This window comes from Callorhinchus milii, unplaced genomic scaffold, assembly GCF_018977255.1.
Source record: "Callorhinchus milii isolate IMCB2004 unplaced genomic scaffold, IMCB_Cmil_1.0 Scaffold4, whole genome shotgun sequence".
NCBI lineage: Eukaryota > Metazoa > Chordata > Chondrichthyes > Chimaeriformes > Callorhinchidae > Callorhinchus > Callorhinchus milii.
This window is the reverse complement of record NW_024704745.1, coordinates 64,620,449-64,635,991: the sequence shown is the minus strand read 5'-3', so window position 1 is coordinate 64,635,991 and position 15,543 is coordinate 64,620,449. Positions and strand designations below refer to the sequence as shown.

Below are 15,543 nucleotides of genomic sequence, written 5' to 3'. Positions count from 1 at the left end.
CGCGTTGACCAATGAGAAGACGCCGCTCTTTGATTGACCGCGGCCAGAGCCAACAGGAATCGGCAGCGAGGTGAGTCGCGAGGCGCGCGTGCGCCCAACCATCTTCACTCACTTCCGTTGTTAGGTTCTTTGTATTGTAGGAACGTGGACGCCATCGCCTCAGGTTACTCTCCTCGTACCGTAGTCACTAACTGTCTGTGTTTGTGTGAACGCTGGTGGTCCCTCTCCCTCTCTCCCCACAACTGTCCGCCCGCAGCTTTCGCAGCGCACGAGCGACTGGATGAATAGCTCCAAGTTTGGGTTTGCACCCGAATTTGCGAGGGGCGGGTGGCGCCTCCCTCCCCCCCGCGGGAGCCCTGTGCGGGAAACGCTCGGAGGAGCTGGTGTGTGACCTTGGCCTCGCGGTTCCTTTTTCTGCGGAGGAGCAGACGCCTGTCCCGCGCCGAGCCGAGCCTGGACCGCTCGGGACCTCCTCGGTTGCGGGCTTCGCGCAGTCAAGTGGCCCCTGGTGTGAGGGGCAGCAGCATCTCTGCCCCCCCCCCCCCCCTCCCTCCTTCCCTCCCTCCCTCCAGGCCCTCCCTCCTTCCCTCCCTCCCCGGAGAAGCTCAGACCGAGGTACTCCGGTTGGTGGACGCGGGACAAAAGAAACTTGGGCTTTAGTTTTACACGAATAGCCTCAGGTTTAACACGATTTTTTTTTCGCTCTAAATCGACAATGCTGAGGTGAAAAGTCAACTGCACTGTCGGTTGGTTGGTTGGTTGGTTGGGCGTCGGATTTAAAACCGACGGCAGTTTAATTTTCCCCATCTGGGCTTGGGTCAGGGGGCGGCGTCCCCACATCATATTTAGGCAGTTTCATTTCCTATTGCTTTGGGAAGTGCAAACCGTTCCCCCCCCCCCTCGAGGAAGGAGGGGCGCCAAAGGCTTCGGTCATTTATCGAGCGAAACCGTTCTCGCGTTAAACGAATACGGTGCGAAAGAACGGGAGAGAAAAGTGATCTCTTTCCTACTTTGGTGCAGAAACGTACGCTGCTAGGTTTGCGCCATCGACTTGGAGAACTACTCCTTCGCTGAGGGATTTGACTGCTTCTGCATGTTGTAGGTGGCTTCAACATAAGCTGATTAATGTGGTTTACACCGGCTATGCATTTCCACCGTCTGTCAGACGACGAACCTGGTCCTATATTGTGTCCCCTTCAGTCACATGCAACTATGGCATGCCCACTATAGGACTTGGAGACCAGTGTTTTGCCTGGATGTAACATATGACCATTGCTGCTGTACTACAAGCGTGAAGAATTCGGAATCATCTTAATTCCTAAGGAGGTGACAATATATCCCAATTATCAAAATGACTGTTGAAAAGTGTGATTTTCTTAAAGGTGGAATTGTTAACCGTATAAATCATAAATCTGGTACAAAAAAAAGTTCTACTCCCAGCTTGTTTTTAAGAAAAACAGCATCAGAAGAGTGCAGAATCATATCTTTATGGTAGTTCTAGAATTTTGGACCACTAATGGTGAATTTTTTTATGAACTGGAAAAGCATAGATAAACACTATAATTTTCAGCTCCTTTCACTTATAGTAATCAAGCGTTTAAAATATTTACGTACCATAAAGTTGTTGAACATTTTGCAGAATTATCAAGTTTCTACAGAGTTTTTAAATCAATTTTTCTCTAGTTTCACTTTTATATAACTGTGTAGGATATTTGAAGTTTTAAGGAAGAAAAAAATTTGTTTATGCTTTACAATTTCTTTTTAGAATGAAACAGTTTAAGAGGAAAAGGAAAAGTAACTTTACAATGAAGGAAACTGAAACCTTGCTGAAAGAAGTGGAACAGAGACGAGATATCATTTATACACAACATCACGATGCAATAACCAATGAGTTAAAATGGATGGCTTGGAAGGAAATATCAGAAAAAGTCAGTGCTGCAAGTGGCGGTGAACAGCGTACTGCGTATGAAGTAAAGAAGAAATATACCGATTTAAAGTGTTATCTGAAGAAGAGGGGAGAATGCTTGGACCGAATGGAAATGATGATGACTGACTACAGTCCTCTTTCAATAAATGGTTTTAGCCACAGTGCAGTGGATGGTGAAACATCTTGCAAGTTTGACAATTCATTACTGGTGGAGGAACATAACCGACCACTATATGTGGTTAAAGTAGAAGAAGACAATGATAAGGAGGAGGAGGAACCACAAAATATAGAGGTCTGTTCAATAATTATTTTAACAATCTAGAAGAAGTGAACCAAGTTTTCAGGCAAATGTACCGTCAAGTTTGTTAGGAAGAAGTACTTCATAGAATTATACAGCACAGAAGGAGGCCACTTGACCCATCGTGTCTGTGCTGGCTTTTTGAAAAGAGCTATCCAATTCAATCCCACTCCCCCGCTCTCGCCCCATAGCCCTGAAAACTTGTCTTCCCCAAATAATTATCTACTTCTTCCTTAAGTTGTTATCAAACCAGCTTCCAACACTTTCAGGCAATGCATTCCAGATCCAAACAGCTTGGATCTTTTCTGCTCCTTAACTCTAACCAAATAGATTCTGTTTTTGGACCCTCTAGTACATCGTCCCTTTCCAGGGCTGTAACCATGAATTTAATATTGCCACCCCCCTCTTTTTTTTTTCCTTCCCTGTCCCTCCTGAATACATTATACAAGATTCCATTTATTATAGCCAGGAATATTCATCCTCCAATCCTGCCCTTATTTGAGCCAGGTCTCCATTATTGCCACTACATCATAACCCCATGTGGCAACTTGAGCCTGCAGCTCACCATTCTTATTTGCCATACTCCGTGCATTTATGCACATGCATTCCAAGACCGACTGAGTGCTCTGCATTTCTCCCCTGTCTAAACCCTCCTTTTTCTGCACTACTCCTTACTACATTGCTATTCATCTCCCAGTCCTCCAGGTAACTTGTTTGTCCTCTCTGATTCTACATCCTGGTTCCCTCCCCCCCCATGAATTAGTTTAAACCCTTCCCCACAGTTCTAGTTAACCTCCCTGCAAGGACATTGATCTCAGCCCTGTTCAGGTGTAATCCATCCACCTTGTACAGGTCCCACCTGCCCCAGAACTAGTCCCAATGATTCAGAAACCTGAAGCCCTCCTTTCTGCACCATTTCTCAAGCTATGCATTCATGTGTTTGATCGTGCTGTTTTGATACTCACTTGCACAAGGCACTGGGAGTAATCCAGAGATCACCACCTTTAAGGTCCTACTCTATAGCTTTTTCACTAGCTTCCGATATTCTCCCTGTAGGATCTCAGGCCTTTTTTTCCCTACGGTCATGGATCCCAGCATGGACACAACTTCTGGATGCTCCCCTTCCCCCTGTAGAACATTTTGTACCTGTTCCGTGATGTCTTCAACCCTGGCACTAGGGAGGCAACATACCATGCAAGAGTCACATCCTTGGGTGCAGAAACACTTGTCTACTTCTTTCACCGTTGTGTCCCCAATGACAATTGCATCAACACTGTGTCCCCCTGTGCATCCATTTGTTTCAACTCCCCTCCCCAGAGGTGTCATCACCCTGACCAATAATTCAGTACAGAGAACCAGTTTGTGACCCTTCCCCTCTTCCTACTATGCCAAGTGGTCACCCACTCTCTCCTTCTGAACCTCTGTGGCTGTGGGATGACCACCTCCTGAAACATTCAATCCATGAACTCTTCAGCCTCCTGTATGCTATGTATAACACCAGCCTCTCCTCAAGCTCAAAAACTCTGAGCATTGTGCATGCAACCAGTCTCAGCTGCCCTGCTGTATTTCCAGACAGGTTTTATATTATTTTAATACAACTTATATATTTTATAATTATGTAGCTCATCCCCCTGTGCACCAAATTCCCACTTTCACCACATTCCTTAACAGAATTCACACTCTGTTCCACTACTCTCACCAAATTCCCTCCTCACACTGCTGGGCTCTCTGTTCAAGTGAGGCTCTTGCAAGTTTTCTCTTTTATATAGGACTCAAACAAAAGCACCAGTTTCAAGGTTTTTTTTTAATCCCCAACACTTGGCCTATGATTAACTGCTAATTGACTTGTTTGCCTGCTTACGATAAGGTTGCCTCTACCTCAAGAAAGGTTTCCCACTCTTCTGCTGAATGAGAGAGTTCTTTCTTGCTGTCTAGTAGCTCTCAAGAATTCCCACTCTCACCAAATTCCTTAACAGAATTCTCACTATTCCACCTCACTCAGTTCCCTCCTCACACTGCTGGGCTCTCTGCTCAATTATTACTTGCAATAATCCAAAGATTTGATTATTAAAACTGAGCCATCCAGACTCAGGAGGTCTGGGATTTGATCTTCTGCAGTGAGTTAGCTCATCCTAGCCAGCTAGGTACACCACAATTGTATTTGAAGCTTCTGGCTGAGTGAATCTCACTCTTTTGCCATCTTTAGTGTTGTAAATCTAAAATGTGATTTTCCCTGATAGAATATCATGTTTTGTTTGATGCTCAACATCGTTGTGAGATTTCGATTTTGTTCACCTTATTTAAAGAAAATACGTTTCTTTCAGCCTATGTTAGCTTGTTGCCTTAAATTTCTTTTGTGAGAGTCTGGAAGGGGAGAAAATAACTTTCTAAAAATGTTTTTTTTCAATAACAGCTATTAGCTTTTATAAAGTGCTGTCAACATGGGGGGAACTGGGTTGGGACCATAAAAGCTCATTTTCCGGAGTTTTTCAAACCGGGCAAGAAAAATATTGGAGTGTCATCGTACCGATTTGAACTGCATTTACTGAGTAAACAATGCGGCTGTTTATAAATGAAGTCAACGTGGTTGTAAATTATTTTCCCAGTGCTACCACCTAACGGTGTCTTCATTTTAGAACTGAGTAAGAAATAAGTGCTGCAGGTAAAAATGTTGCTGTTTGGGTTTGTATCAGTTGAAAGAAGGAAAGGAAAGAAGAGGTTTGAAGTTTATGATAATTAATTGTTTCAGAGGGTAATAGTGTGTTTTGTAAAATGTGTTTAATGCCTGAAAAGCATTTTACTATAACAGATAAACCTAGATAGCACTACAGAAATGATTCACTATACTTAATGGTTTCAGTGTAGTGGTTTCAGTGGTTACAGCCTCGCAAGGATTATTATTATTTACAATATGCTGGAGAGAACAAATGTCAATGAATTGAGAAGCTAACAAAATACTAACACATTTTATAGCACAATCTGAATATTAACTGAGAGCAAGTTAGTACTATAAATGCATAAATATTGAAATTTGTCAGTTACATGCCATCCACTTAATGAGGGCTCAAACCTGCACTTGTCAGATGTCAAATAACCTCAGATTGATTTTCCTCCTTGGTGGAGAGGTAAGCGGGGTCTCCGTGGAGCTGAATTGTTTGGCAACAAATGTTAGATTGAGCTAAACCTTTGTGGAGGTCTTAGTAGTCAAGTTTGTGAGCCACCCAGGCCTGCAGTATGCCAGGGCACTGCTGATGACTGCCCAGCCAGCCTGGCTGACCAGTAGGACTTTGAGAGGCAGTGATAGTTCCCACTCAGCTCCCGCTAACCCTGCAGGCCAAAGCCCTAAAGGGTAGGTAAGGTCTAAAGCTTGATAGACAGTGCATCATTGAATGGCAAGCTATGTGGTTTTAGCTGGTTAGAGTTAGAACAGTATCCCGACACACTCTGGGGTCTCTAAGCCTTGGCTCTTGCCAACCTGTACCTAATACTCTCTGGAATTAGTTGAGCAGGATGCGTCCCTCCAGGGAGAGAGTGTGCATTCCATTCTAATAAATAGCTTGGGAACTTCCAATTGGTGAAATGTATAGGTGATATGTTTCTGTATATGCCATCTGGCTGACCCAGAAAAAAAACTGATTGTGTGCTCATTCATATTCAGTAGCATTGATTTCATCTTGTGGAATTTTTATGTGCTGTATCATTTGAAATTCAATTTCAGTTGTTACTAATTAGTGTTTTGATGGATTTCAGGCAGGTCTATGTAACTGCTAATTAATTATATTCACTTCTTCAGTTATCTAAATAATATTAATTCCGGGTAGTATAAATAATAATTGTTAATTTTACTTGAATTATCATTTTCTTTGAAAAAACAATTTTTAAAAAAAAAAATCTGTATATTAATGGTTTTAGATGCAGGTATACTTTTGTTTGATAATTGAATACAACATGCATTTAAAAATTTCATACATGTTGCAAAATATTGTAGCCACAGATATCATTTGGCCTGATTGTATTACAGGTTAGTGTACCACAATAAGGGTGAGGAGTAGAGAACACGTACTGTTCTGGAAAAGCCACTGTCCATTATCTTTACAGTTAAAGAGGGTCAAAAGAATAAACACGGTCAGTAATACAGTCACATCATCGCATCACAGATTTGCTTTTGTCTTCAAAAGTGGCTTCTTTTGCCAAATAAAATGTTCCAATAGAGGATAGCAGATGACGTGTGCATAGGCCTTGCAGCATAGCATCAAGGTGTTTACTGCTGCTGCCAAATTGCCCATGTGTACCAATGCATGATTTCAGTTGCAGCTTAGCAGCGATATCATGACAATATCAGCCACTACCAGGCTGAATGAATAAAGCCCCAATGTCCACCTTGACCAGGCCAGCAAAGCAATGTTATGATTGCAGCCCAGTATGGATCTTTCTTAGCCATTGATGAAGTACTGTCAGCAGCTAAATAGGGTGGGTTTTGAGTTACAACTTTAGAACAAAGCAACTTACTAGACAAAGGTATATAATTTTTGGTAGTCTCCATTCAACTCTACTTTGAATTGAACTGAAGTGTGTTGTGGCAGGTGGAGGCCTGGTTCACTTGACAGCACTTGACTCAGAAGGTTGTTGGTTCAAGCCCCGCTTTGGGATTTTGAGCTTATATTATTATTTTATTATTATTAAAGCTGGAAAAGTGCTATGTTGTCATTGTTCAGGTGAAACATTAAGTTGATGATGTCCTGCTTACCTATTCATGTGGATATTAAAATCTTTATTCCTATTTGAAAAGCAAAAGAAGTTCCTCCTGGTATTCTGGCCGATACTCCAGATAAAAATTGGTCATTTACTTCATGGCTGTTTCTGGGATGTTACTGTGTACAAACTGGCTGCCGCATTAATGTACAAATACACTGTCACTACACTTCACAAAAAAGTAAAGCTTATCTATCTCCCTGTCTTTCATTCAACCTGGTTTTCCCTTCATCTGTCTTTTTCGGGTCTAATACTAACTTTCTGTCTCTGAGTCTCTAACCAGTTTCTCTCTAATTTTCTCTGTCTCTTGCACTATCTGACTTTTATCTTTTTCTTTGACTCTCTCCCTGCTTTTAACCCTACACTGTACCTTTAACAGATTGGGAATCACTTAACATTGTGTTGTGAGGGACAATTGGGATCCTAGGTCTCACCCTTGCATAAGAGCAACCACACTTTTTTTGCTGTTTTTGCAAAATTATTCAAGTTCACTTCTGCATTAAATCCTGATGTGGATAACCGACAAGCGATATTATTGCATTTTCTTTTGAATCATGTGTCATCTGGCAAAATGTCTTGTTGAAATGCATGTTTGAAAGCAAAGGTTGTTGTGATTCTTTTAGACATTAACTAACCAAATGGACCGAGAACATGTAATGAAATCGCCATGCAGAAGATCTAGCACCTTTTGTAATATTTTGAGAATATTATCCAGTTTGCAAGATCAACGATCAATTGTAACTTTCAGGTTATTTTTGTAAATTTGAACTTTGATCAATGCAGTGCAGTACTGAAATAAAAAAATAGCCTGGAGCTAGCCCACTAGGCATGAGTTTATGTGGCATATCACAGTAATTTATAGCATGTTAAAGTATTTACAGCATTTCATGGCTATACATTTTAAGTTTTGATTATGACTGCCATTTTATTTTTTTAACAGGACAGCAATACAGAAAGAGAGTTTAGTGTATTTGCTGGGCAGCTTATAACTGGAGTGGCCGAAGATCCTGACAATTTTTCAGAGGTTGAAAGAGAATCTTCAAACTCCGAACAGGCTACACTGCAGAATGGCGATTCACATGCACTTTTGTCTATAGAGAAACAGCGTCTAGAGCTGGAGAGACGGCGCTTAGACATCGAATTGGAAAGACTCCAGGTTGAGAAAGAGCGTTTGCAGATTGAGAAAGAAAGGTTGCATCATCTAGATATTGAAAATGAGAGACTGCAGTTGGAAAAGGAACGCTTGCAGCTAGAGAAAGAGAGGTTGCACATCAAAAGAGAGAAACTCAAGCTTTTGTCCAAGCAGACAAGCAAACCACGACCAGAGAAGGAATGTCCTTTGCAGAATGAAATGCAAAATTTTACACCTGTGAACATTGAAACAGAAAAGCTGAAGCTAGAAAGAGAGCGTTTGCAACTAGAAAAGGAGAGATTGCAGTTTTTAAATATTGAGAATGAAAAGCTGCAGATAGAGAAAGAACGGCTCCAGATTGAACGAGAACATTTGCAGTTGCAAAAAGGTTGCCAAAGGCAATGATTCCTTTCAACTGTTTAAGAACATAACTTGATTTTTAAAAAATTGAGACTAACCCACACTAAATTGATCTTAGTTTCAAAGTGTATCAGCATGTAATATGTAAGGCTTATGAATGACTTTCCTACAATTTATGAATGCAATTTATATATTTTTAATCAGTGATTTTCAGCAGGTTGTCTAAACTTTGCAGTTTTTGGTTACGATCACATTTCTTTACTACTGTGAATATTTCTATATAGACAGACTAACTATTTTTAACTGTCAAATTCAAAAAATATTCAGCCTGATATTGCTGCATAAGCTATAAAAATAGATAATATAGGTTTGACCTTTAGCAATGTACTATTTATCTGAAAACTGTTAGAAGAAAGGGTGTTTATTTAACTTAATGACTAATGTTTTTAGTCTGCAAAAACGTTTGGTAATCAATATCTGAAAGGACATTGTATTAACAAAAAAACAAAATTCTAAGCATTATATCTCTGTTTTAACAGTTTTGATCAGTGGAATTAGATTTTTAAATTGGTACTTGTAGCTGTTCATTTAGATCTTGTTGGCCACTTACCCACCAGTAGTAATAATAATAATAATTCTTGCATTTGATGTAGCGCTTTTCACGTCTTCTAGACGTCTCAAAGCACTTCACAGAATATGCTGTAAAGTGAATTGACTGTATATTTGTGGGCGAAACGCAGCAGCCAATTGCACACAGCAGTGTCCCACAAACAATCGTGGATTGAAATGATCAATTTATTATTGTTTTTGTTTTTGGAGGGATTATTATTAGGCGTGTGGAGTAAGGAAACTTCCCCAAGGTTTCGCCCTGCCTGGAATTGAACCGGGTGTCTCACTTGCAAGGCAAGTGCTCTAACTACTGAGCTACAGGACTCTAACACATATTGTTAGGCGGAAAAACATTTTACATTCCTAATGTGTTATTTTTCAGAGGCATATCTTCCAGCTCTGTGAATTAATTTCACTGAGCAATTTTAATAGCTGTCACCAAGTAAAGACTATCTTCTCTGGCTAGATTCAAATCCAGTACCCAAAAACTTAACATTTCAAAATAAAATAGTAACAAACCTATTGCATGAAGTATGCCTCTGTTAATGATGGAAGATAAATTATTTCTAACAAAGTAAATAATTCTTTGTGACAATAATTTTATTTTCTTGAGGGAGATTTACTGAATAATAGTCACTCTTTTAATTATGGTGGCATATTCAGTTAACATTACTCCATACCATCTGGTGACATTACTAAACCTTTCTTGTGCCCACAGTTGTCAATTTACAGAAGTGAATTAGCACCTTGAAATGGTATTCAGGTTTTGTCTGCACTAGTCCCTGTTCCTGTTTACACAAGTGAGAATTACAGGTGACAATAGTTGTTTATAGACTTTGGTAATGGTCACAGCATTGCTTTGCATTTCCATTTGCCAGAAATACAATACAGTTCCAAGTACAGTTGTGGTAGCCCTATCTGTATACAAATGTCATCTCAGACTCATATGCTGTTGACTAGTTTTAGTTTTACATTTAAATATTCAAAGTTTATACTGCAGTGGCAGAAATAAGGTTATCTAATTAATTTAGTGACTTAAATCTCACTTAGTATGAATGACAGTAAAATTTCAACAAATTTCACTTTTGTTTCCATCTTCCAGGTAATCATAGAAATGGCAGCAGATAATAGTTGAGTCTTGGTGATCATTGTCTACACTGTACAGGATGAGTTAGTGTTATTTCTCGTGTATTATATATGCTCTTGAATTACGGGAGCTAGCTGTAAACTAAATTTTGGACCATCATAAATTCATTGACAAGAATTTTAGTTGATGCTTGTAAATAAACTAGACAAGTAAAAATTCAACTTTTTCTTAACCATCACACTTTCAATCTGTACAGCCTACACATGTGAAGCCATATAGATGACCACTCTTTTCTCTCTAAGTTATCTAGATAATAATAATAAATCCTGTTGAGGGATTTAGCCCTAAAGTTATATGCAAGCCTAGTTCATATGCAATTTTGTCTTAGTCATGACCTGTTGCATATAGTGGGATTTTACTATTTGTTGATCCATGAAGTATACTTGAATTTTAACTCACACCATTTAATTTAATAATTCTGGTCAGTTTTGTTCTACAGTATTTTCTAATCCATGTTTCTAATTTTGTGGAAATTCTTTGATCCCCAAAGTAAATATTAGGATTAGAATAGTTGGATGATCTGATTAACCTTAATATTGCAGTATGGTGGATTAGTATTTCATGATATTTCTGTTATGTCCAATGCTGTGAGCGAACACCATCCAGAGTGATTTGTGATTCCATTTTTACAACTGTCTCCAGATTTAATACACAAACCTACCTCTAGTTTTAGTGAATTTTAATGTTCACTTTTGTTTACATGAATATTTTAACTCAATTTTTTAAAGGATTTGTTGCTAGCCATTATCATATGAACTGGTCATATTTAAGTAATCAATAATCCTATTGCCGTTTCACTGTTTGTTGTATTTTTTATATTTGCACAATCCAAAAGTATTTTTAAAAACATAGAACACTGGATTCAAGACCAATGGGTTTCAACCAGTGGCCGAGTATTGTTGTTAAAGTATGTTTATTTAAGGTGATACAAGGTCAAGTTCTGATCAGCCTTTTCCTGTGTTTCTGTTACAGTCTCCCATCTGTCAATGCTTCTGGATCAGTTTTGACTTCAGTTCTAGGTATTTGAATTATTTTGCTTAGAATTTTTCTAGTACTGGACTCCACAATTTACCCAATTTTACTGGCTGCAAAATGGTATTCTTTCAACCATTTGGATAACTTGACAGCCAGGCTGTTTGTTTACCAAGTAGAGTTGATCTATTTGCACCAGTTTATGTCCAGATCCAGAAAAGTATACTGTCTGGCTTTTTAAGAGCTGCATTAAATACAAAAAACAAAAAATATAAACTGATTATTAGACTGTGTATCATGTATACTGTGAATTAACGGTTGTTTTATGAAGGCGCACTACATTTCTATTTCTGATCCATGAGAAATGTATGGAAAAATAGATTCACTAATTCAGACAACCTCTGGGTACTATTGCCTCAACTAAGAAAATTTTAGACGTAGTGTTCATAAATATTTAGTGTTGTTAAAAGGCAACTTTTTCCTCCCCAAACTACAATCTCTACCAGAAATTGCTATTTTAAAAGCCAGAAATTGCTAATTACTGGAAGCCAGAAATTGCTATTTACAAATTAACATAGGTCATGTTGCTGCCGCTGAACAATTGGGCAGTTGCCTTATTGAAAACGGCAATGGCCAGCAGGAGCATTGCATTTGGCTGTAAACCAGTGTGTATATGTGACTACTTTCATGAACCAGTGAGGATATTCTAATGCATTATGAAGCAGACTTTTTGTAAACTGTATCAATCTTTATAAATTATAGTAAGGACAATGTTTGTTTCGTGTTGGAAACCAATGATTTTATTTTTTTTGCACATATTTTTCTAAAAGGAAGCTACTTGTAGTTTCTATATCCTTGAATTCCAGCTTGATACTTCTAACAAGTTTGACTGCCCAGTATATTTCCAAGAACACTGTGAATTTAAATAAGCTTCGATGTCGCTTACTTTTCTACTTCCTAATCACATGTGAAATTTGCAGGTAATTTACTCTGAACAACTGCTTTTTTCTTATCAATTTTCTCTTATCGATGCACAACACCTGAGTTCCATTAGCTATTATAAGCACAACCATACACATCAATCCCTAATGTTACCACTTAATAGTGTAGGTTACTGCTTGTGTAAAATGTTCTTAGTTCAGTTAAATACTTTTCTTGTATTTTCACTAATAAGACTGTTACTTTAGAATAGAATTACTTTCAAGTAAAATGATTTTTGGCTAGCTTACCAAAAAAAATAAAGTTAGTATTTTAAAGCAAAAGTGTTTGTTTGTAAAATTATTTTTTGTTCAATGAGAGCAGTCACTGCACTTTACAGTATATCCTGTATAGTGCTTTGATACAACCTCCAGATGTTACAGGCACCTTGTCAAATGCAAGGATTATTACTAGAACTTTGATTCAGTTGATTATGAAACTGCACAATTCAGGAGGGAGTCCCAATGTTATTAAGCTGCGGGCTGATGGTTGGGCACGTGGAATGAAAGCACTTGGTGTGACTGATGAATGCCTATGAGAAAAACTTGTGAACCAACAAATTCGGACTTCACTGCTACTTTTGGCCTGGCTGAGCATAATTCTGACTGCTCTGAGGGAGAAGGTATGTGATCCTCCCCCACTCTTGCAGATTAAGATCACAAGATTAGACTGTGTCAGAAAGTTTCGTATTTCAGCCCCACATTGGGACTTTTAATTCTAAAACTTCAGACTGACATTCCAGTACAATGCTGGGGAGTGTGCTGTGTTATCATAGAATCATAGAATTGTACAGCACAAAAAGAGGCCATTCGGCCCATCGAGTTTGTGCCGGCTCTTTGAATAGAGCAATTAATGTCAGTTCTACTCCCCAGCCCTTTCCCCATAACCCTGCAAACCCGTCCTCCTCAAATACCCATCCACCGCGATTTTAAAAGTAGTTATCGAATCAAACCACACTTTCAGGCAATGCGTTCCAGATTCGAACCACTCGCTGCGTGAAAACATTTCTTCTCACCTCCACTCTGCTTCTTTTAGATACTATTTTGAATCTGTGACCTCGAGTCACCGACACACCCACCAGTGGAAACAGTTTTTCCCTTTCTAACCTATCAAATCCCCTCATGATTTTGAAGACCTCTATTAGGTCTCCTCGTAACCTTGTCAGAGGTCCTGGCCTCTGGATGAGATTTTAAATTGAGGTCCTGTCTGCCTGTTCAGATGAATGTTAAAAATCTCATGGACTATTTGAAAAGAGAAGGGAGTTTCTCTCCTACCCAAAAAATTTGGTCATTCATCTCGTATTTGTTTGTGGGTCATTGCTGTGCACAAACTGGTTGCCATGTTCACCCATGAAGTACATGGTCCTTACACTTTACGGTGCATCCTGTGAATTGCTTAGAGGAATCCTCTTGACATGAAAGCCACCATATTAAATGCAAGGATTATTATTAATAAGTGCCCCTTTAAGAGAATGGTGGCTATGTTATGGTTAAGGGCAGATACTGCAAAAGAAAAAGAAAATTAATGAGTGTTTAGTCCCTACCAAAGGGAGAAGATATTTAAAGACTGTTAAAGATTTAAAATGCAAGATTCTAATTCATTGTCATTCATGTTCATTTTACATAATTCAATTTATTCCTATAAAATGATAGTTGTACTTTGAAATGGATTCCAGGGAGAAAGGAATGATTACACTGCTCAGCTCTTAAACTGCATAATGATTATTTTTGACAGCCTGCATTCTAGTCTAGATGATCATCCTATATATAGAAATACTTTGATGTATTTTGACACTACGCAAGTCAAGCCCATTGACCTATAATTTATTCAAAATTAGAATTACATTAACCACCCTCCAGTCTAATAATGTAATACCTTCTGTTAAATACTGTAGCTTTGGACTTTTAAAAAATCAAACTGTCCTTTATGAAGACTGTTTCAGATGTGCATAATTATATTTATAGCCAGATTCAACTTCCAGAAGTATGTGGATGATACACAAATCTATTTTTCTTGTCACGACCCGTTTTACCGATGTGCTTGTCTGACATCAAGGGCTGGATGACAGTCAACTTTCTGCAGCTGAACATGGACAAGATGAAAGCCATACTCCTTGGCTCCCGTCACACCTGTGGGTTGAACTCCTTAACCTCCCCTTTCTATTCATCAGACTCACCAAACTTGTACGCAACCTTGGTGTCAGGTTCGTTTCCCAGTTATCCTTCCTACCCCACAATTGCTCCCTGACTGGTTTCCTCCATCTCCACCACAACGCCTGCCTTTTCCCCTGTCTTACGTCAAATGCTGCTGAAACTCTCATTCATGCTTTCATCACCTCCCAGTTTTTCCAACACATTTCATGCCAATCTCCCTGGCTACACTATAAATGAGGTCCAAATGATACATAACCTATGTCGTCACCTGCACCCCAATTACCCCAGTTGTTGCCAAGTACCACAATTTCCCTGTTGCAGAAAAGAACGATTTAAAGATCCTCACTCCCACTCTCACTTTCAAATCATTCATGCCCTGGCCCCTCCCTACCTGGCACCTGGGAGACAAGACCATTCGAGACTCACAATTTTAGCTACAGGAATGTTTGTCTATTTCCTCATGATGGAGTCTCCTTATCACCACTGCATTCCTTATCTATACTCTCCCCCCACCCCCTTAATGATAATTACTCCACAGTCTCATAGCATTACTCATGGTTGCTTTTTGCTGAGGGGTTGTCCTTGACACAGGTATTCCAATGGACCCATAGAGATCTATGGCACAGAATTGGCTTGATACATGTTTGCTAGGACAACATCCCCAGTAGATCCTTGCATTGTTTCTTGTCTGCTCTGCTGCCCCCTCCCACCACACCCCCTTCCCTTCCTCGCTATCTACCTGCCTGTGGGATGGCCATCTTGTGGAGCGTGTGGGCCAGGAAAACCTTAGTCTCCCATATATGACAGAGAGCACCCAGCTGTTTCTCAACAACGTTTAGCTTGAGGGCACACACTTGAGCACATTTCATACATATGTAGCTGACCCCAGGACTCGAAGAGATCAGAATCTCCCATTTTCCACGAAAAACAGGCATCAACTCGCTCTCCATTACTCTTTAACAATTGTCCTGACATCTCCTCAGTCCTCTCTCAACAGACCCAACTTTCACCACTCTGCTTCAAGACCATTCTGCTTCAGCCATTCTCTTGAACTGTTTTTATTTCACTATATTGGAAGATCTACTGAACTGTAAACTCCTGCTATAGCAAATCGCCTTATAATTGGATCAGACTGAATCATGAATTGCTTTCAATATTGGCAAGCAGAAGTTGCAATTAGCTCATCCAATGCAGTTTGCCAATATCAAAATTCCA

General features: G+C 39.5%; 1 protein-coding gene across 2 annotated transcripts; it reads left to right on the top strand.

Moving 5' to 3' along the window:
• The first annotated feature begins 113 nt into the window (after positions 1-113).
• msantd4 (Myb/SANT-like DNA-binding domain containing 4 with coiled-coils) lies at positions 114-8,685 on the top strand. Of its 2 annotated transcripts, XM_007904438.2 has the most exons (4): positions 142-163; positions 1,103-1,326; positions 1,766-2,219; positions 7,918-8,685. In XM_007904438.2, the coding sequence occupies exons 3-4, from the start codon at positions 1,767-1,769 to the stop codon at positions 8,512-8,514; spliced, it is 1,050 nt and encodes a 349-aa protein (XP_007902629.1). In that variant the 5' UTR covers positions 142-163; positions 1,103-1,326; position 1,766; the 3' UTR covers positions 8,515-8,685. The 2 variants fall into 2 exon arrangements, with proteins under 2 accessions (XP_007902630.1, XP_007902629.1); XM_007904439.2 differs by lacking the exon at positions 1,103-1,326 and having other exon boundaries at positions 114-163.
• The last annotated feature ends 6,858 nt before the right edge of the window (positions 8,686-15,543 follow it).